Source organism: Mesoplodon mirus (genome assembly GCF_964341445.2).
Source record: "Mesoplodon mirus genome assembly, chromosome: 8".
NCBI classification, from domain to species: Eukaryota; Metazoa; Chordata; class Mammalia; order Artiodactyla; family Ziphiidae; genus Mesoplodon; species Mesoplodon mirus.
In genome coordinates, this window is record NC_138984.1 from 25,243,234 (window position 1) to 25,267,697 (window position 24,464).

The following is a 24,464-nucleotide window of genomic DNA, read 5'->3' on the forward strand; positions in this document are numbered from 1 at the left end:
GTGCTCCAAGATGGCGGTTCAAGTTTTAACCATCACATCTCCATTCCAGGCAGCAGACTGGAGGAAGGTGTGGGGAAGAAAGGAGTCAAAGTTAGGTTCCAACCATGTTTTAAATAAAGTTCTGGGAAAGTGTCATACAACATGTTAGAACTTAGTCCCCTGCAAAGTTTACCTCCAAGAGGAGCAGAGAAATGTAATCTTTATTTGGGGTGGCCACAAGCCCAGCTAAAATTGTGCAGTCTGTTACTGTGAAGGAAGAAGAGAATGGATATTGAGGGTTCTAGAAGTCTTTGTATCCATCCTTATCACTACCAAAAGTACATTCTCAAGGGCAACAAATGAGTTCCAGCATGGTGTATGAGGACTCTGACATTCAGAAGGGAGAATGGGGAGAGTAACTTCAAGGTGATAAACTAATCGAACTCTGGAGTATGGAAGTGATTTTTAATGTTTCTTTAAATGTGAGATTTCAGGTAGAAATAGTCTGAAGATTGTATATCCTAGGGCATCTTTAACAAAGTACCCCAGTCTAGGTGGCTTAAAACAATAATAATTTATTCTTTCACAGTTCTAGAGGCTAAAAGTCTAGTATAAAGGTGTCAGTAAGGTCAAGCTCCCTCTGAGACTCACGATAGAATCTTTCCTAGCTTCTGGTGTTGGCCATCAATTGCTGGCATCCCTTGGTTTGCAGCTGCATCACTCCCATCTTTGCCTCTGTCGTCACATGGCTTTCCCCCTGTGCCTCTTGACGTTCACAGGGTGTTTTGCTCTTAGAAGGACATTGAATATATTGAATAAATAGGTTAGAGCCTATTCTAATGTACTCATCCTACCTTCATTTCATAAACCATATTTCCAAACAAGGTCACATTCACAGGTGCCAGGGGTTAGGACTTCAATATATCTCTTAGAAGGACACAATTCCACTTATAAAAGAGTATTTCTAGAAAATATACTGTTTGATGAGGTTTAGAAATCCAGACAAGAAGAGTTTGTGTTTTATTTTTGTTTTTATAAAGAACTTCCACTATGGTTAGAGGTCTATGTTATTCTTCAGACTTTTAGATCCAGATTTTTGTTATTTTTGATGTGTCAATAGGCAAAAGCAGGCTTTATGGTGGCCCTAATTATTTAGAATATACCAATCTAGATTTTTTTTTCCTTTCTGTATTGAAACTTATCCCCTTGAGCACCACATCAAGCCTCATGTCTTCTTTGTCATTCTTGTGGAGATGACACACAAATGTATATTTGACATTACATTACTAAGCTATTTTTCTAGTGTCTTCAGTGTTTACTCCATATATCTTGTCTTAAGTTTGGTGTATATCATGTAACGTACTCAAAGATGTTTCATTCACAATTCATTTTTTTTAACTTTACACACTTATTACAAGATTCATAATAGAGTTTTTCAGTTTATTGAAGATTAGAATTGGTACATTAAATGGTAGAGTTGGAGCATTAAATTGTTCAGGTGGCTATGCAAACCATGAGAAGTAATAACTGAAACTGACTTCTGGAAGAAAGGAAAGATACATACACACACAACCTAAAAAACACAGATGTGTGTATACTCATGTGCTTATATATAAACATTCAAAATCCACCCCCCAAAGTTGGCAGATTGAGAACATTTATTAACAGTCTATTTTACCCCAGAACACTAATGAATACACAACGACACAGTTGATATTGATAAAAGTTTATAAATTCAGTACATATTCTCTTTGTAGTGTATGTTTATAAATGTTTCAATCTAAGTTGTTTAATATTTTTATTTTAAAAGGTAGCATTTTTGAGGGCTTAAAGCATAAGTTTTAATTCTGTAGAAAATTTACTGACTAAGATCAGATTACTTTGCAATACAAAAATATTTTTAAAATAAAATTGTTACTTTTATCATCTTTCGATTTTGATTTACTTTCATATGTAGAAAAGAGAGTAAATTATAAATTTGAAAGAAAATCCTGTTTGAGTGAAATTAAATGTATTTACATGTTTTATATGCCCACAGCAAATGTGATTATTTTAAGTTTATCTCCTTGCTATATGTTTCTGTGGAACCCATGCTTTCCTACTCTCTGTGGTTAGTACATACATTTTATGAATGTAAATGTATGATGTCACTTATATGTGGAATCTAAAGAAGCTGAACTCATAGAAACAAAGAGAAGAATGGTGGTTACCAGGGACTTGGGGATGAGGAAATGAGGAGATTTTTGTCAAAAAGTACTAACTTCCACTTATAAGATGAATAAGTTTGGGTGTAACATGGTGATTATAGTTAACAATACTGTATTACATACTTGAAAGTTGCTGGGAGAGTAAATCTTAAATGTTCTCACCACACACACACACACACACACACACAACAACAACAACAACAATGGTAATCAGGTGACATGATGGTGATGTTCGCTAATGCTATGGTGGTAATCATTTTGCAATATATAAGTGTATCAAAACCGCATGCATACTCATTAAACGTACATAATGTTATATGTCAATTATAATTCAGTAAAGCTGGAAAAAATAAAAGTGAAGATATTTATGAGTGTTTGGGTTATGGGTCTTAATAACATTCAAAATAGTTTAATTCAGGGAATTGGAGTAGATTGTTATGGAAGAGAGTTGAGGGAAATATTGTCATGGTGCATGTCATATAAAGTTTACATAACTTCCCATGTTTCTTCTTGTCTTGGCAGTGTGTGCAGGAACAGAGAATAAGTTGAGCTCTCTCTCTGACCTGGAACAGCAGTACCGAGCCTTGCGCAAATACTATGAGAACTGTGAGGTAGTCATGGGCAACCTGGAGATAACCAGCATCGAGCACAACCGGGACCTCTCTTTTCTGCGGGTAAAGTTGTCTCTTTCTCTTCTTTCTTTGTAAATGCACAGTGGTGTCACAATGCATAAAGACAGACCAGCTTCTTGTACCTGATGGTTATGTTTGTCTGCCCTGCCTGGCAGTGTTCATGACTGTAGACATGTAGAAGAGAAGAGATGCCGAGGCACACCCAGGAAAAGAAAAAGAGTACCAATTGCATCATGATTGACACCCTAGTTTAGAACAGTTACTGTTGCCCTAAGATTGATAGAAGATTCTGTCAGGGTGTAGGACATGACTTCTAGCAAGTGTGTCTTTTTCTGAATGGCGGACAAGAGGAAAACTTTAGGCTGTGGGCTAGGAGCATCAGAGGACCAATCAGATAAGAATTGGTAACTTTAGCTAGTAATCTCCTTTTCTGCCCCATTCTGTCACTTTGGAAATTTTAAACTATTTCATATTACCATAATGAGAGTAATACTGTTAACTTTAGAAGAAAAATGACATCTGTTTTTGAAAACCAACAAATTATTTATAGTCATAGGAAATCACAAGTACTTATATAAGTTGATATATGCATGCATATAAACGCACACGTGCATATATGAAGGTACCCAGAGACGAGTCCTTTTACAGACTTGTTTTTGGGTCTCTCATTTATCCTTATTCTGTTAAACCTGTTATTGGCTTAATGCCTACAGTTTCTTAAGTTTTGCTTCATCCGGAACAGGTATAGGAAAATCCGAACTTCAAAGAGACTTTGATGAAGTGAGATGAGGATGCAGTGTTTTGTATAACTAATAATTTATCCTTCATAAAAGAATTAATAAGATTATTTTAAATAATAGCATCCCTAGAATATATTCAATCTTATTTTCAATATTATTTACACACTTCTCAGGAGCACTGTCTTATATAAATAAAGATGTAAATAATGTTTTGTATACTGATACAGTAAACTATTTAGTAGATAGTAAATTAGACAACTATGATAATTTTAATCATTCCATACTTAGATAAGAAGTAAAAAACAGTCATTTTGAAATACTTTGAATGTAATAAAAATGTCTAGAAGTGATAACAACCTCAGAAAATGTACCACCTCAAAATTTAAATAACACTATGAGACATGATATCTGCTTTTAAAATGACTATCATACTAGTATTGATATAGGGAATTTCCATATCAAGGTGTTTCCATATAGTATTGTTTGGTTGATAGAACTCAAATTCTATAAGTTATGTAGCTTGTATTAGCTATGGTGTTTAATTATGACATCTTTGTTTATTAAGAGTAGATAGTAAAAATTTATCTGAACCCTTGAGTGAGAAGACCTAAAAAGAACTTAGCACTTTTATTTTTTTTTTCTATTTTGGACTACAGTTTCAAGAAATGAACACATACAAGCTATCCTAGAACAACCTCTTCATAGCAGTGCATCTGAGTATTAGTTATTAAAATTTGCTTGCAAGTGTCTAACCTGTCTTGATTATTTTCAGATAGAATTTATTCTTCAAAATCAAAATAAAAACTTGATGGTATATGAGCTGATTTGTAGATTTAGTTAGAAATGCCAAGAAACTCAATGATGTTGTAGAAAAGGAAAAGTAAGAGCTGAATTCTAAAACAGGGGATATAGATTAAATGGTCTGTTAGAACAGAATAATATGAGAAAATTTAAAAAGGCAATCTAAGGTGTTAGTTTTTCTTCTTATTCTTTCCTTGCTTTGTTTGCTCTAGGTTTCACTGGCTTAACAAAAAAATAGCATGAGTACTACGACAGTCTTTAAAATAAATAACATAAAATTGTCTTGATTATTACATATTTTATTATTTTATCATTCTTAATCCCTTATAAGGTAACTGAATGATCAAAAACTTGACTTTAGTCAATTTTAATCTTAGAAATATGAAAGTAGCATATAAATCTTTGGGCATCATGGTCTATACTCTTGGATATTCTACATTTTTAGGGACTATTCTGAAGTAAAAAAAAATAAGTTAATAGAATGAACAGATTTGGGAAAGCATAAAATAAGGAGGACCAAGATTTATACTTGAAGCAAGACATAAGTTATTTCTTTAAAAAAGTAATTATTGGCTCCTAAGAAGCATCTCTAAAAATTCATATAAACTTTGTACTAACTCATGCACATATCTCAATTTTAATGTTTGTTTAATGATAACTATACTAGGTTTTCTTTTTGTTTTTGACTTACTAATAACAGCTAATACTTTGTTCCTTTGGAAAATAATCATTTCTAATAGTGACATATATTCATTTACTCAGCAAATGGTCTTAGCCCAAGGATACAATAGCAAGTAATCTATTGTTCTTGGTTTCAACAATCTTGCAGTCTTGTAGAGGGTTACAGATGTGTAATAAGTAATTACTGTATGTATGAGTGTGTGTGCATATATACATATATATGCACATACAAAATTTTTTAGTTGCCAAGACTGAAATAAGATGCCAGAATCAGAATGAAGGCATGGTCTTGTGTTAATGGTAAGCGTGGGTGCTGGTCAAAGAAAGGAATGGGTAATTCTGAAGGATTCAGGAAAGATTTCACCAGAAACATGCTTAGATTGAGTCATGAGAAAATGAATAGAGGCTCACAAAATGGGTGGGTGGGAGGGCATTCCAATGGGAGTAATATAAGTTAAGGCTTAGAATGAAGGCCCTAAGTCAGAGTTAATAAATGTGTACCTAGTGTTATTGCTTTAGATACTGGACACATGCATTTAAATGAATCAAACAGGGTTCTTCCTCTCATGGAACTTATAGTATAGTGTGGATAAAGATAAATTGGGGGATGGAATGAAATATTAAATTGGAGAGATAGAGACCCTTATACTATAGATAAATATTTAGGAAACATCAGCACCCAATGACAAATTAGCATTTGGGGATAAGATGAAATAGTCAAGGGAGATTGACAAGTGTTAGTCCAAGAAGTGGTCCTAGGACAGAACTCTCTGGATTCCCATTCTCTGTTTTTTGGTGAGTCCCTGAAAGTTAGGACTATTAGCTGAAATCTTCATTCTACTGCACTGGATGAGCCATTATTTCTAGCTATACCTTAGAATATGCTAAAAGCTCTCCATTTAATATAAAATTTAATTCCTTCTGATAACTACATTATGGTTCATTTGTGTTTTTAGTAGCTTCCTTCCAAAGTACATAATCTGTTCGATATTGACACATTGCAATAAATAGAGCCCGTATAAAGGAAATCTAGTTATGTTATATTATCCTATCATTTATGATAAATTTTGAATTGTATGAGTGAATAGTAAACTTTCATTAACTTATCCTATGGATTACATAGCCCTCACATATATTTATAGAACTGTAATTCATTGAGCCGCTTTTTATAGAGATGTGCAATTTCCCTTCCTCTAAGAATGACCCATATCTATAAGGTGTTTAGAAAGACATCATAGATAGGGATTTTAAATTTCATTTTGGAATTTATTTCTGTCTTTAAGAAATTAAGAAAGTATTTTTGTTTTAAAAATATTTTCCATCCTTATTTTCGGCTCTACTAGCAAGGTCATAGTGTTTTTTTGTTGTTTGTTTTGTAAGAAATCACTCTAGTTTCTGTGATTCACAAGAGCAGTTTAACCATATACTCTGTTTACCTCTTTTACCATCTGAATAGTCAGTGTCTAGAATGGTGCCTAAAATATAATAGGTTTTCATTAATTCTTTGTTTAATGGACAAATGTGTTATTCTTAATATTTAATAGTAATTATAAATCGCTATTTTGTATGTGGTATGTTCCCTAGATAAATATGTGGGACCCTCCTCATGTTATTTCAGTGTGACAGCTCCACAGGTCAGATGTGTGGGCATAAGACACAGGCTGGGTCAATCAGAATCCACTCCCATGAGGATTTGGAATTTTGACTAAGACCATTCAGTTTCTATATTAGTTAGCTTCTTGACCACTTGGGTACCAGAACACAGCTGTTTTTTCCTCATTGTTTGAGTGTCAGAGAGAGCTGTGAAAACGGCAGAATGGAGCCAACACACTGGAACTGACATAGAGACCAGAGAAAGAGATCATTCACCCCAAATTAATAATGAGGAAGCCATTCATTTCCAGGTTCCAGTCTGCGTCTGAAGATTGGTTGCATTACAGCCATTGGGTCAATAGGATAACTCTTGGAACTTGATAGTAGCCTTGAAGTGATTTCCCTTTTTTCCCTTAAACTAGATAGGTTTGTTTTCTCTCACTGATACTAAAATATCTTATCTAGTATATCTCCCAAGATCTCAAGAACAGAGCAGAAGTGGGCCTTTGAAATTGGATTGAAGATGTGCTTATATATAATAAAAAAACCCAACAACCCTGTAATGTTTTGTAGATACTTTCTTAATCTTTGTTAGATATATGTTATTAAAATACTTTGAAATGTCTTCTTTCAAGATGGTTTTATTATATCAAACTTGATGATTACCTCTGTATACACCTTTTAACCCAGCTTTGTTGTAACCTCAAGTTTTTATATTTCTTTTTGGGGAAAAAATCTAGTTAATAGTACTTCAATGTAGACCCCTGAGACACTGTATAGTTGGCTAGAAAAAGGCCCTAAAACTTACTTACTATGTACTTTGTCACCGTCACAAGGTTAAGACTTATAATAGAAAACAGCAAGGCATAAAAATCACAGATTTTGTGCTATTGTCTTACACTTTGTGAACTCTCTAAAACAAGATGAAATATAACAAGTAATGGGAATGAACCATTAGACCTTTTACCCTCATTAAAATTCTTGAGGGTTTCTCTCCTTTGTCATCTCATTGGTCTTCCTTGCTACTGCTGGCATTCAGTAACTCAGAGCTTCTAACAAGGTGCCTGACCTGCTAGCTTTTGTACTTTAAATATTTTCTCTGTTTTATATATTCACTTTAAGCAAACAATTTTTGAGTACCAAATAAGTGTAAAGCAGTGTGATGTATAATGTAGAGTATATATAAGGAATGTTAATACCTATCTTCAACCATTGTTATAACAGGTAATCACTTTTAATCTGTGGCTTGAATTTAGTTGTTTGCAAATTGTTTTGGAAAAAGTGTATGTTAAGAAGAGATGAAGAGATACATTTATTTAGCAGTTGATCCATTGACCTGGAATACTACAGTGCCAGTAATTCATTGGACTTCTGCGTGCTGCAGTCTAGAAACCTTAAATCTTAATGATTAAACATGTCTTTTATTACTGAAAAATAAATAAAATAAGTTGATACATTAAGATATCTTTTCAAAGAGCAGCATTAATATTCTGTTATTGGTAGCAAAAGGCAATGACTTTGAAAGAGTCAGAAAGTATAGTTTTTTAAAGCAAAAAGCTTTTAAAAGTATCTACTCTCAGGTAATGAATAACACATGTTGCAATGGGACTGCAACAAATTTTGAAAAACAAAGTCTTTTATTGTATATTTGACAGAGCTATAGGGAGTTTTTTGAGTATATAAGAAACAGTGCCATCTAACACTGTCTATTTTTGAAAAATAAAACGTGTTATTTCTTTATAGAAATCATATAAATAGTTCATTTTTTCTTTACTAAAGAAAAGTCCTATTCTTAAATTTAAATATTATCTTTGTCTTTTAGTTAATAATATTTTATAATGCTATGGAACTATCATCCTCTTTTATTATATATATATATATATATATATATATATATATATATATATATATATATATTTTTTTTTTCCATGTATGAGGATGTTGCTTTTTCAACCACTCTCCATAGGACATGAAATTTGCATCATTTTCCCCATGCTGGTAATGGACCTATTATACATTACTTCATTTTCATACTTACGCATAGTTACTCTTCTAAGGACAAATATTTGCAGAAAGGCAGATAAGTCTGCAAATAAGAGACTGCAAGATACAGACTGGCTCACTGGAACCTAAGACCTTGGCTTCATCAGCATGGTTTTGTTACAGTAAATCAAGGATGATGCTTGGCAATAATGACTTTCAGGTTGCAACAAGCAGCCCTGTTTTTGCCTATTTCATAGCTGTTTCCAGTAAGAATGAACAACTAGTCATGCTCAATATAAAATCCTGAAATATTTACATTTCAACCCACTTCTAGCTTCAGGGCCTACCTTTTATTCTCCTCTGGCAGTTCAAAGCAGATGACTAAAATTAAATCCACCAGTGTATGGTGTTTGTATTTGTTTTGTGTTGTTTCAATATCCTACTCACTCACATTGAACTCCGCCTGTGCTAAACTTTCTGCTGTGTAGAATGATTTAGCAAAACCCTGCACTGAAAAATTCATTCTTAAAATAGATAATTTACAAAATACTTTATTTCTTTGGGTTAGAAAATGCTTTCTTAAATAGTTTGCTTAAATAGCAGTTATCGGGAATTCCCTGGTGGTCCAGTGGTTAGGACTCCATGCTTTCACTGCCGAGGGCACAGATTGTATCAGGGAACTTAAATCTGGCAAGCCGCTTGGCATGGCTGTAAAAAAAAAAGAAAAAAATAATAGCTATCACTGCCTATCCATGTTTGTTTTTAGATCATTACGTACCAGATAGAATGACTTGTGTGAGATTGTGTTGGAAAGATTGATTGGAATCAGGATGAGAAAAGTAGTGATATTCTAGAATCATTAAAAATTGGAGAGGAAAACACCATTTAAATTAAATATCTATGGCATAGTAAAGGTGGGTCCACATGTATTATATTTACATTTACCTAAAATATGAGGGCAACATTTTCTAAATCAGCATATCTATTTCAATTGTACACATATTTTAATTGGATTATATAGAAAGGGAGAACAAGCTTGAATTTAAGTTTTCCTGAAGAGCTTTATAAGATAAATAAGTGATATATTTGTAACTCCATTAAATGGTGGACAAATAAGTAAGATTCCTATATCAAGTATTTGTATCCTATAACTATTTTCTCATTTAACAAAATATTGTTTTGTTTTGTTTTGTTTTTTTCTGTATCCTTACTTGGGACAGAGGGCAAGAGAAAACTATGAAGCACAACTTCAGAATACTTAGAACTAACTAGCATGAGGCTCAAAGAAATGCACCTTCAAGAAATACATGTCAGCTAACCAAGCAGTGAAATAAGATATGGTGTTATAACTTTTTAATTTCTCTTTCTGTTTGAATTTTGTGTAAAACTACATTTGTGGTAAAATACACCATATTTGCTGTCTTTAGTTGATGAAATCTTAGCTGGGTGAGATAGAGAATACTAAAAATGAAGTTGAGAGAATAGTATTTTAAGATGTTTGTTGGGCCAAAGCAGACATTCTGGGTTAAATGAAATTTTCAAATCTTTGATAGTTTCTGAAAGCTATTTCTAGGACTGTTAAACATACTACATATATAATTTTATACATATATATTTACAGCTGGATCTTAAATTGAAACTTGATTTTGTACTAAATCTAATCATAGAACTTGTATTGCAATTGAAAAAGCTGTGCAATTTATACTTGACCTGGAAAAATATATCTTTTTTCTCAGAGGTTAAATACTATTTAATCTGAAAATATACACTGATTCAAAATCCTGATGCTTTTCAGCAGTTCTACATGAAAAATCAAAAGATGAAACGTGTCTATACTCTCTCTTTGGCAGTTATATAAGCATATTTTTAAAACTTTTTTTCTTAATCATTTAAGTGAAATATTAAATAATATATATATTTGACAGTTTTCTCTATATCTTAAAAATATTAAAAACAAAATAAATTCCATAGTATCTATAAAAATATACATTTAGTAGAAACAATATTTGAAGGAGTATGGGGAAAATAGAAATAAGAAATAGAACAGTATAATTTATAATTCTATTACATATACAAATATATGCATATATATTATAAATATAAATTAGTGACATACATATACATATATATATATATATATATATATATATATATATAAATGAGCCATTATTTTCTAGGATTGAGTCAAATTAGTGCACTAGCCCTATATAATGTTTCTAAGAGAATATTATTAAAAATGAAACTGCTTAATAAAAGATTTTTTTTTAAGTTCATACATTGTAATCCATTTTCCAGGGGAAAAAAAATGTCCTTGTTGCAAATATACTTAAATTAAAAATGAATTTATTAAGATGCTGAGCAGATGCAGAGATTTTTAAAATATTTTTTGGGGTTGTGGTATTTAAATTTGGCTTAAATGGTGAGTATAATTAATTTACAGGCTTGTTTCAACCTTAATTAGAGAAAAATGCAAATAACAAACCCATCTAACTCTATGATTCTTAGATACTCTTTGCTCTGGGGAATTGAGTGTATAAAGGTTATTTCTTCACCTTTTTTATTTATAAGTAACAAAGACCTTGGTTCAAAGAGAGAGAACAAATGATATTTATGTGAGTTTTAAAAACTAACTAGGAGCGTTTTGGCAGTGGGCTACCTTTTAATTCTAATTTCCAAACACTGGAATATAATCAAATAAAACCTTTTTTTAAAAATTCATAATTATGTTCATTTTCATTAGCTTTATTTTTCTCCGATTCTTTTTTTTTTTTTTTTTTTTTTTTTGCGGTACGCGGGCCTCTCACTGTTGCGGCCTCTCCCGTTGTGGAGCACAGGCTTCGGACACGCAGGCTCAGCGGCCATGGCTCACAGGCCCAGCCGCTCCGTGGCATGTGGGATCTTCCTGGACCGGGCCACAAACTCGTGTCCCCTGCATTGGCAGGCGGACTCTCAACCACTCCGCCACCAGAGAAGCCCTATTCTCCTTTTGTAAGTGATGAAATGTAGTGACATGTTCAGGACCGCACAGCTAAGCCAGAATTTTGACCCAGTTCTTTCACCTCAGAGTTCAGACACTTGCACCTTGCCTTACTACTGCCCACTATTTACCAAAGCTGTTACTTAGAGAGTACAGGTTTTTAGAAAACTTGAAATAAGGGAAATAGATTTTTATAGAAAAAAAAGTTTTGTTTTAAATTTCAGAACTAGATTGATTGTGGCAGAAGATGGGTCTCGGGAGAGCCACTGTGGTTGGGGACCCTGAACAGACCCAGGTTTACTCGGTGCAGGTAGCTGATAGAATGAGGAAAGCCCTACAAAAATGTTTTGAGACACATTTATCTACTTCACTATTTAGATTTTATAATAAAAAAATAAGTATTCACTTAGCACATCTTTATTGACTGCCAATTCTTACTAAGTTGTTGTACTGTGTTTAACAAAGAAGTATAGAACTACAAGTTAACAGTTCCTAGCCTAAACCTTATAAATGCTGAAAAAGTAGTACAGGTAGTATATGTCACAGACATTCCCAGAATGGACTCTAGTTCCCATAAGATCAAGGACTACATTTTGTCCTTCTTTATGTTCCCAGCACCTAGCACCCTGCCTAGCACACACACATAAATGCATAAGATAAATAATGGATGATTGAATATTATGTATTTAGATGTGTTTGGGGCAGATGTCGTGAAAAGATTCATAGAATTGGTTTCCTGTTCCACATATAAAGAGCTTGGAAGTCACCACTCTGTCCTAACAACAAATAAAAACGCTGAAGAGACTGAAAAATCAACAACTCTTCAGGGGCACCCAGTCATAGGGGAGCCTCCATAATACTGTGGGATTTACCTGCAGAAGTTCAATGAATTTCCACAGTAAATGTGGGAGAAAAATCCTCTTAGGCTTCTGGCAGAGAGAGGAGAAAAGGAACTATTTTGAAATACATGTCATTCTTCTTAAAAGGCCTGCCCTCAGGGGAAATTAGTTAACTAGAACCTAACCTGCTAGGTATTATCAGAGCCTTACTGACCCGGGGAAGGGAAATACCCAACTCCACCCCACTCTAGCCATCCTGTCCCACCAAAAAGGGGAGATAAAAAACTGAAAAACACTTGTGGAGTTCACAGTTCAGAGGCATAGGCTCACTAAAAGACTGAGATCTAATCATAGGACTATAGAACACTTCCTGTCTCCTCACCACATTACTAAAGGCCTACTTACACCACCTCCTTTTATATATCTAACACACCATGTCTGACTATCAAGAAAAAATTCCAAGACATACCAAAAGGCAAAAAACACATTTTGAAGATGCAGAACAAGCATCAGAACCAGACATGGCAAGTATTATCAGACCAGGAGTTTAAAACAACTGTGATTAATACGCTATGTGCTCTAGTAGATAAAGTAGACAGAATGCAAGAAGAGATGGTCACAGTAAGCAGAGAGATGGAAATATTAAGAAAGAACCAGGGACTTCCCTGGTGGTCCAGTGGATAAGACTCTGCGTTCCCAATGCAAGGGGCCTGGGTTTGATCCCTGGTGAGGGAACTAGATCCCACGTGCATGCTGCAACTAAGAGTTCACATACCACAACTAAGAGTCCGCATGCCACAACTGAGTACACATGCAACAACTAAAGATCCCGCGGGTCGCAACTAAAACCTGGACAGCCAAAATAAATAAATAAATAAAATAAATCAATATTAAAAAAATGAAAGAAGCAAAAAGAGATGCTAGAGATCAACAAACATCAAACAAACAAACAAAAAAACAATGTGACTGAACTGAAGATTGCCTTTGATGGGCTTATTAGTAGACTGGACATGGCTGAGGAAACAATCTCTGAGTTAGAGGATACATCAGCAGAATCCTCAAAGACTGAAAAACAAGGAGAGCAAAGACTGAAAAAACAGAAAAAACTATCCAAGGACTGTGAGACAGCTATATGATTCCAACTGCATGACATTTTGGAAAAGGCAAAACTGTGGAGATAATAAATAAATCAGTGGTTGCTAGTGCAACCAGGAGAGGTAGGGAGAGATGAAAAGGCAGATCACAGGGGATTTTGAGGACAGTGGAAACACTCTGTATGATACTATAATGATGAGTATTGTACTTTATATACTTTTATATACTTTTATAATTATGTCATTATATCTTTGTCCAAACACATGGAATATGAAACACCAACAGTCAACCCTAAGGTAAATTATGGACTTTGGAAGATTATGTGGGATGATGTAGGTTCATCCTTGGTTTAAAAAAAAGAAAAAAAAAGCATTCTGTGAGTAATATTGATAGTGGAGGAAGTTATGCATGTGTGGAGGCAAGGGACATATAAGAAATCTCTGTCTCCTGCTCATTTTTGTTGTAAACCTAAACTTCAGACAGAAAATAGTACATAGAGTCTTTTAAAAGATTCGTAGAGGAAATAAAACTTGTTAGTTGTGAAAAAATAATAAGAGTTATAAAGAGTTATAAAAGAACAGAGAAAATGGAGAAGGAATTCTAGATGTACTTTCACTTGGAAAGTTTCCTCCATTTTTTTATTCAGTATACAAATGTGGAGGTTAAAAAAGACAAAAAGAAGAATTATTTTGTGCATAGGGGAAAGAGTTGAGATGCAACAGAAATGTGGAGGTGGTAGGACATAAAGGTAGGAAAGGGAGACCCGGACCAAATTGTGGTGAGCCTTTAAGACAAGACCAGTTGGGGATTCTCTGGTGGCGCAGTGGTCGAGAGTCTGCCTGCCTATGCAGGGGACACGGGTTCGTGTCCTGGTCCGGGAAGATCCCACATGCTGTGGAGCGGCTGGGTCCCTGATCCATGGCCGCTGAGCCTGCGCGTCCGGAGCCTGTGCTCCACAACGAGAGAGGCCACAACAGTGAGAGGCCCGTGAAGACAAGACCAGTTATTAACGTGAAAGTATTATTTGGGGAACTCAATCTTGTGGCAGTATGAAGTTATTTCGATATCTGAAGTTTTGATTATTAGGTTGATGAGAGCCTGGAACCAGTTGGTTGCTGTGAAGTTGAAAGCATGAGATACATTCAATAATCATTGTAAAAATAGATTTAATAGGACTTAATGACTAACTGAATATAGAGTTTGTGGGTGAGAAGTATACAAAAAGACTCTGAGATCTCAAATTTAGGTACTTAGGCAAATGTATTGTCCTGAATGTAACAGGGACAAAGGAAGGAGAGCCAGTTGTTGCCAAAGATATCTGGTGGCAGCTTTCTTGAATTTCTATCAGTTTTTCAGGAAGACTTTCTCAATGGAAATGTGCTTTGCATCCCAACTAAGGTACACTGTCAGGACTCAGTCAAAAGTTGGCTAGGAGAATAGCCAGAGAATGGAAGTGTTAGTAAAGCATTTATCAAGAAAACTTTCATTTGCAAAAACTAGGTGACTGCTGCATTTACCTCAAACTCTGCAATTAGGTTCAGCAAATAAGAAGTTAAGCTCACCAAATGATTAGTTGTACTTACGTCTTTGGGGACAATAACCCAGTTGTTAAGCGCTTGGCTTAACCTTGTGTTTGTTGAATGTAATTATAACACATTTAGAATCAAGATGGGAAGCTGCATTTTTATTTCAGGAACTAATTTGAAAGCATTCCTGGTGACAAAATTCACAGATAACTCTGCTCTGGAAAAGTCCCATTTTGATTTTTCTTCTTATCAGTTAAAGGACAATCAGATGTCAATGGAGTGTGACCTAGTTGGGCATTTTGTCCTCAGTTCTTACTATGTTTCAGTGAGAAAGTTGCAACAGAGAAAGTTGCAATCTGCTTTATTATTCCCCATGAAGCAGGATGTAGGGAAGGTGTGAGCACTCATGGGGTCAGCAATCAAATGTCCTTCCTAAGGAAGCAGAGGGAACAAGTTTACTAACGTGTGATGCAAATAGAGAGGAATATGGTAAAAGGAAAGAAGTTGTGTTCTTTACAAAGGGATAGACCATATTAAAAAGCTTAGAAGAAAAGAGGAGTAAGCAATAAATAAAAGTCTGGAGACAGGGTGGATTTTGGTGAGCTGAGAGGAAGCCAGAAGTACAGGAATATACTAGTAAGTAAAGCATGTGTTAAATGGACTCCACTGTGCTTTCCAAATTGCTTAGATTTTTAATATTTTGAGTGGGAGAGCTTCACCTTAAAAAACATTGACTCCTCTATTCAAGATTTATAAGGCACCTTTTGCCTTGGTATCTTCGTGTTTATGCACAATGTGTCTTTTTAATTGAATGATTCTCACTGCCCCTGTGAAGTAGCAGGACACTTCCGTTTTACTGATGAGGGCACTGAGGCACAGAAAGGTTAACTGACTTGCTCAGGTCATGCATCAGTAGCTGACAGACCTTAAACTCAGAATATTCTGAAGAGAATCACTTAAGAACTCATAACAAAGTTTACCTTTATAGATAATTAAGCCCCATTAATGTCTTCTACATTTTAATTATAGAACTCATACTATATCTGTGGCTAACTGAAAAGGAAACTTCGAAACGAATTGTCACAATATGTTCTCCAACAAAAATAGATCTAGTCTTTATGATATTTAATTGTTTAACCATGTCATGTGTATTAGTGCCCTCCCTCCCATGCGAGAAAAAAATAATAAAAAAGTACGTATCCTGCTAGCATAAATACTGCTAAAAGGAGAGTCTAATTCACTGGTCAGTAAGCTGCTCAGCACAGATTCAACAACTTTTTTTAAACTGCATTTGGACTATTATGTTCAGATAAAGGCCCTAAGTTTAAGGATATAATTGACTGGCTTAGATTGTGTCTATAATAGGCATTTGGGACAGTATGTTTCCAGAAAGCCATGCCTCAAAAGTAACAGTTGAAAGAAGTGGGTGTTTTGACCCTGGTGAGGAAAGGACAAAAGGAAAACATGGTAATTGTTTTCAGAAATTTGAAGGGCTCTCATAGAAAAGGTAGTGGCTTAGTTTTGAGTTGTTCCCGAAGATAGAATTAGGCAGAAGTTAAAAGGAGACAGATTTTAGCTTAAAATAAAAATTTTGCTAACAATTAGAGCATTCTAACAATATAATGGGGTGCCTTGTTAGATGGGGAAAATAGACAGAACTCTTAATTGAACACCTTGTATTTTCCAGGCATTGGGCCATTGGTACCATACAGCAGCAAAAAAGAGAAGATGAATTTAAGGAGCCTGGCACATTGTAGGCACCCATTGAATGTTATTTAATTCTCTTACCTTCCCTGAGTGTTTCTTACTTTATATTCATGATAATACAATGACATTGCCATTATTATCAACATTTTGCAGAGAAGGACAGAGTCTATCAAAGTCAAACACAGAAAAAAAGGGGATGTAGCCAAGAGATGAATCCAGATCTCTGTCTCCAAATCTCACATCCATTCACCTGTAAAACGCTGTCTCCATCATAAAATTCTGCCTTTTCCACGGAGGATACTCAGTCAAGATTGATCAGGAAAGGAGAGACAGGGTTTTGTGCATTGGGTAGGAAGTTGGTAGAAAACATGTAGGACTTTTTTTTTTTTTTTTTTTTTTGAATCTTCCATTTTCTTGGAGAGTGATGCTACTTCCCCAGAAGATACTCTGTGCTGTTCAATTATACTTTAACTTCTCAAAAGGCAGATAGTAATGTTTCTAGCCTTCCAGTGATAGATTTAGTGCAAGGTGTTTGTGCATAGCTGATGCGATTCTAGAATCATAGCTTTATCTAAAATCGTCTTCTGATTTTCCTTTATAATTTATTTATTTTTACTTAGGTTCCAGCCAACAGGGATTTGAAGAGTGTTATAGTATGGTGTAGAAAATACTAGTATGGCCCCTGAACACACTAAGCTTTCTTTAAAATTTCATTCCTTTGGTTTTAAATGCTTTTCACTTCTCAGAGTCTTTATTAAAATGCTAAGATGCTTGGGTGGTTTGTCTTGGGAGGGTTAAAACTTATTAGCCACCATCTCAGCTATAGATTTCATCTTGACTAGAGTTAATCCACATTTCATGGATCATTCTTGACTGGCAGTTTTCCTGGTTGAATGATGTCTCAAAAAGCATCTAGATCTACCCCCTGAGCTGCTTTTGGGTACCCTCCATGTAAGTCTCATGTCACTCTTGCTCTTGCTGTGCCTTTATTCTTTCCTGCTTAAAACATATATTCATGATTCACTTTTGCCAAAGTGCTTATTTCAAACAGTTAATGGGCAAACAGAAAACCTAGGTTCTAAACTCTCTAATGGTGTAATCCAGTGCAAATTATTTAACTCTCTGAGTTTCCTATTTCCCTTTTGTAAAATGAAAATATTAGATTAAGACAGTATTTTACAGCTATAGTCAATATTAAAATGTCTTCATAATTTTGTCCTACCCACCTGAAACTGTACTCTTACTTTCTTTTAATTTTTTATTGAATCATTTGTCTACATAAATAAATATATTTTAAAATTAAGTTAAATATTACTACTAAAAATGAAACTCCAATATCTTCAACAAAAATGTAAAATAATAAAACATTAATGCAAATAAAAAACATGACTAACAAAGGCTCAGAGCCTGAGGATTTCTTTTTCTCTCCTTTAGAGAAAGACAATAGCCAAGAGTTAGAGATTTGTTAAAGATACAGAGACACCACACTAGGACTTTCTCTTTGATGTAATCAGAAGGAAGAATTTTCACACAATGTGATCCAGTGTTATTTAATGGACTCTGTGTACCTGAAATTATCTTGTTTACCACCCTTTGGGAAACACTGGACTCAAATGCACATGGTCTCTAAGCTTAGAGAGAGCATGATCTGGCAAACTAATTTATAACGAGGATCCAACAAGGGAGTGAATTTTCTCATATTAGATTTTCCCCATGAACTTTAAGTTTACGGGATTCTACTGGAGGTGATAATTTGGGGCCAGTGGCATTACCAGAAGTCATCTAAATTGTATTTCTTAGGGAATTTCTAATGGAGTACTCTAGTTCCAAGGTATTTTGAGAAATATTATCTTTTTGGAACACAAAGGATTTTGGTGTCTGATAAATTCTACTCATTTGATCTTGAACAAATTCCTTAACCTTTTTATCCTCAGTTTCTTCTTGCAATAAGAATGACAACATCCACAGGGGGGACAAATGCAGTGCCAAAATGTAGAGAATCTACCATACTGCCTGGCATATAACAGAATTTCAAAAATATAATTCTTTACCCAACTTTGAAGTCAAATTTTTCTAGCAAAGTGCAGTTCCACTTGATTTCTGCTTTTTAAATATCTTACCATATAGAATGTCAAACTGCTTTAGTGTGACATTAGATATGCCTTATACTGTTGTGGTTAAGTTTATGGGCTCCAGAGTCAATAGCATGGTTTGAGCCCTCATTTATGGGCCCATTGAACTTGGGCAAAATATTTAACTTCATCTGAAAAATGAAATTTAATAGCACCTATCTTTTGGGTTGTAATGAGTTTTAAATTAGTTAATACAAGCAAAGAGTTAAGAACATTAACGGTCATATATTGAGCACTCCATAAATGTTTAATGATTAAGATCTCTAATGATGTTTTAAAAAGTAAAATAATTTTTAGAGAAAAAATATTTCCAAGAAATATTTCATTGACTTATTATCTTTTTAGTGGACAAACAAAAATTGCTTTAAAATTAAAATATAAGAACATTAAAAAGCACAAAGAAAAGAAAAGAAAAGAAAAGAATCCCTAAACAAGCTCTTTACTGAGTTAACACTGCATACCAATCTTTGGCATGCAGGCATGGAATATAAAAAGGTAAATATTCATATGTTTTCAATTGGTATTTTCACTAAGATTAAAAAAACATTGATTCCGACTTCCAGTGGTTATGACTGTGCTTCCACTGCAGGGGGCAAAGGTTGGATTCCTGGTTGGGGAACTAAGTTCCCGTATGCTGTGCTGCATGGCCAAAAGAATAAGTAAGTAAGTAAGTAAGTAAATAAATAAATAAATAAATAAACAAAATGAGAATGTTTAAACAAACAAACCAAAAAAAACTCAGCTTTCCTTTAAAAAAATTTTGATTCACCATTCTCTTAAACTCTATGTATATTCTTAAATAAAACAAGGCAATCATTTAATTAGACCCTTTAATCTTTTGAGTTGTAACAAATAGAATACTGACATGATCACTATTTTGCTTAAATTTGGTTACATTGTTAACCAAAAACTGTTGTTCTCCAAATGAAGTTAATATTTAGTATGCCTCATACATTTCTATTCACTTTATATATTCTATTATATATATATATATATATATATATATATATATATAATTCTAATAAGAAATCACATAAATTATTTGGTAAATTCTCATTTACCATGTTATTTTGTAAAGAATTCTAGAGTATGGATTGTTGATAGATAATTTTCAGCATAGTAACATTGACATATTTAATTTTTATCTGATATTTTTAAAGCAAAATAGCCAAGAAACATAGTTAATGCTCAGGTTTCTTTGTAATTCAAGTCTTCAACTTTCCTGTTCAATAAGCACATTTTTAATATTTTTGTCATTAGAGAAAAGATAAAAGGACAGATAGATGGAAGAAAGAATTGAGAGAAAAAATACGAGGTGAAATGGAAAAGAAAAAAGGGGAAGGAAAAGGGGAAGGAAAATGGAAAAAACATGGGAAGGGAAGTGAAGATAGGCAGGCCGGTCAATAGAGGCCCCCCACATGATTTTCCATGGTGCCTTTGAAAGAGAGGAGATAACGGCAATCATGATCCAGCAGGCTATGTCATGCTGCTCTTTACCCAGAGTGACTCTACTTTTATCTGTCTTATGTATTAGAGTTTTCTAAATAAGGTTTTATTTGAAAAGGGGGTCTCTGCAGTTAAAGTTTGAAAACTTCTAAGGTGTTTGTCAGCAGCTCGAGTTGTGCTCTTTGTTGGCTGGACATTGGGGAAGTAGTGGGGAAACTCTTCTCCAGCAATCCACTACAGCATCCACCAGTGTCAAGGGAGATAGATATGCACAGGTCTCAGTTGTGCACCTCGGTAGACAAATAGAACCTGAAGACACTGTCAGCTCTACTGGTCTTCAGCAATAAGTGTTAGAGAATGTGCAAATTCTCTTTGTTTCTTTGAAAACTCCAGAAGCTACAAAACAAATTGCCCACATATGAAGTTATCTTGGATCTTTTCTTCCTGGAGAAGAGCCTGATGAGGAGAGAAAAGATGAAAAGACTGGATATCAGCATCTTTATTTTCCTTGAGCAAAGCAGGATTACATAATTCTGGAGGTTGATTGTCAGACAAGCTCTGGGAATCAGTCTGTCCCTTTGATTCAGACTAGTAGCTTGATATTTTTTATACTACTAAAATATGAAACTATAAGTATGTCTTATGTTATATGTGTTTCCCAGCCTTAAGAATATCATAGGGTAATGAGGAAGAACATATATATTTACTCCTTGTTTAAAACATGTTTAATAAAGTAAAATTTCAACCCTCATGGCAGAGGACATGTTTCATCCAGTATACGATTCTGTCACCTTTAGGGATGAAAATGTAAATCAAAGTTTACATCAAGCAAGACCAAAATCAACCAAAGTCAAAAATATTCTTGGGCTTCCCTGGTAGTGCAGTGGTTGAGAGTCGGCCTGCAGATGTAGGGGACGCGGGTTCATGCCCTGGTCTAGGAAGATTCTGCATGCCGCGGAGTGGCTAGGCCTGTGAGCCATGGCCACTGAGCCTGCGTGTCCGGAGCCTGTGCTCCGCAGCGGGAGAGGCCACAACAGTGAGAGGTCCATGTACCGCAAAAAAAAAAAAAAAAAAAAAAAGAATATTCTTTATTCTTTACTGTTTTCTCAGGTTATTAAAATAATGGAAAATTTTCATTTTTAATCTTATCTCAAACATAGATCATTATGAATCTACAGTGCTAAGCAGTTATTCTCTATACATGCTTCTATATGCATGTGTGTGTGTGTGTGTATATATATATATATATATATATATATATATTTGTGTGTGTGTGTGTGTGTGTGTGTGTGTGTGGTATACGGGCCTCTCACTGTTGTGGCCTCTCCCGTTGGGGAGCACAGGCTCCAGACACGCAGGCTCAGCGGCCGTGGCTCACAGGCCCAGCTGCTCCACGGCATGTGGGATCCTCCCAGACCGGGGCACGACCCCATGTCCCCTGCATCGGCAGACGGACTCTCAACCGCTGAGCAACCAGGGAAGCCCTGAATGTATTATATTTTTATAACAAACATCTAATGGTGAAATCCAGGTGAATGGTGAAGTACAATAATTTATTTTATTACTTGAACATGTATACAGCAGTACTGATAAATTGTATTCCTTATTTTCAAAGTTAGTAAAAACATACCACATGGACACATACCCAAATTAGGTTGATTTTGAACAATATATCCTGTTATGTTCCAGACACTGTGTTAGGTGGTAGGGTTACCAAAATGAACAGAAGTTCTTTGAACTTGAGAGCTCACAGTGCAAGGAGGGAAACAGAAATCAATTAAGTTGTTATAATGCGATATGATACTAACTGTATAGAGGTGTGAATGAAGTGCCTCGGAAGCATGAAATAGGGCTAGGAAAGATCCACAAATCTGACTGTGGATAATAAGTGATAGTATAGTCCTCCATATATTGCATTTCTAGATCAAAGGAAATCACTCTTTAACTGTTTTTGATTGGCTAATTCCTTACCAATTCTTAAGAACCACTCAATGCTGGAAAATGAACCATGACTTGCCTTTAAGCATAATTATCCAGATCTTTTTTGTGTTGTACAGAGAGAGCAACATGTACTCTTTAAAAATATAAAATTTATTCGCAAATGGCACTGAATTTATAATAGTCCATAAGTCTTTACCTTTTGCAAAGTTTCCCCTTTAAATCATGTAATTATTATTTTCAAATAGAAATGTCTTTTTAACTTAAGAAGTAGAAGAGACGCATTGAAAAAAAAATAAAAGGAACATCAAGTTGTGAAACATAGGAAAAGTAGTCTTCCCTCCCTCTACGTAACAACCACTTTATTCCTTATGCAACTCAGAAATACCTTTCAAGTTTGGTGTATATCCACTCAGAATTATTTTTATCTTTTTATTACAAAAGAGAGAAACCTGTTGGTCACAATCCAGATATGCCAGAATTTTAAAATATGCACAGAATTTTGAAGACTTATTAAAAAATAATATAAAATATATCATTAATAATTCTATATCAGTTGCATATTTAAGAGATAATTTTGATATATTGTATTAAAATCATATATATTATTAAAATTAATTTTACCTGTTTCTTTTTACTTATTTAAATGTAGTTAGGAGAAAATTTTAAATTTCATATGCAGCTTGGAGTTTTGACTCACATTACATTCATTGGACAATGCTGGTCTAGAAGGAGAAGAAATTCTTCTCAATATGAGTGCCCTTTCAGCTTACCTGAAAGTGAAGAATAGAGTAATGAACTTCTGAGGCAAAAGTAACAGAGTATGTAAAGCTTGAAGGCAGGAAGAAAGCTAGGCAATTTCAAATAACTGAAAGGAATTGAGTATTTAGTGTGGCTAAAGTTTCTGGAAGAGAAGCGGACTGACAAGTTCTATGTATCATATATTGAAATAAATAGGTGGATGGATGGGTGAATAAATGGATGGATGGGTGGGTGGGTGAATGGGCTGGCAGATGGATGAATGGATAGAGAGACAGAGACAGAGGGACAGACATAACATTGCTGTGTGAAATATAGAAGTAGAGAGAAGCAAAAGTTGAAGCAGAAATACTGGTTAATTTGTTGCAGAAGTCTAAGCAGGAGATAATAATGGCTTGGATAATGGAAGATATTATCACTTTGAAAGGAGTGAAAATATTTGAAACATGGTTGGGAGATAGAATTAATAGTATTTGCTGTAGAGTGTAGATGTTGAGGATGAAGACAAAGATCGAAGGGCAACCTTGTAGAAGAGGTTCCATTGACACTGAGTTGGAATTGATGGCAGCGATAGTTCAGTTTAGGAATTGTTATATTTGGGATACCAGTAGAGCTTTCAAAGTGAGATATTATATCAAATTGGTTTTTGTATTATTACTTATGATGTTTAAATCATGTTTGTATAATGCCTAATAGTATGCTCTCTGCACATGCTTAGTAAGTGTTTATTAATTGTCTAGAGAAGCACATGATATTTTAGAATGAACATATATAACATAAGAGAAAAGAGAGGACAAATTCTCCCTTTGAAAAATAATCCTTTTTGTTATTGACCAAATGATTCCTGAAGATGAAAATGACCAAAAAAATTAAAATTAACACCAATGTTGTTCTTAAGCTCTCAACACCTAATAGTCAAAGAGATAAAAGAGATAAAATGGCTAAAAGTTAGTTTAATTTATTGAAATCCAAAAAGATTTAATTTTAGAAGCAAATTGATTGGATTTTTAATCAGCACAAATAAGAAACTGAAAAATCAATAGAAAAATGAATTACCAAAAAGTAAAGCAGAGATAGATAAAATAAAAAATTAAGAAAATGACCAGTGGTAAAGAGCAAATATACATTTTTAGAGGAAGACAGAATTCATAACGTTAATTGATCTAACCAGATCTTTTTCTGTTTTCAAAATCTGCTCTGTTTTCTCTAAGAAGGCAAGAAATAAGGGCAAGTTCAGAGTGCACAGTTCTATATATGTAATTAATTTGAGAAGGAAATTATCATAACCTGGAAAAACTACAGTGGAAATAATACTGTGAGAAGACAGAGAAACTTGTGACTGAGAAAAGGTAAATCTAGCCCCCAAGTAAAAGGATGGATATGGAAACCATGGAAGTTGTGGTGGAGTAAAGCATGCAAGGTCACTGGA

At 34.4% G+C, this 24,464-nt stretch overlaps 1 protein-coding gene across 2 annotated transcripts in view; it reads left to right on the forward strand.

Moving 5' to 3' along the window:
• Nucleotides 1-24,464, forward strand: part of ERBB4 (erb-b2 receptor tyrosine kinase 4) — a gene marked incomplete at both ends in the record, with an annotated part of 1,148,799 nt that overhangs the window by 423,493 nt on the left and 700,842 nt on the right. For both annotated transcript variants that reach the window (XM_082631569.1, XM_082631570.1), the window contains one exon: nucleotides 2,709-2,860. In XM_082631569.1, the coding sequence (XP_082487695.1) occupies nucleotides 2,709-2,860 (152 nt within the window). The remainder of the gene's footprint in view (nucleotides 1-2,708; nucleotides 2,861-24,464) is intronic.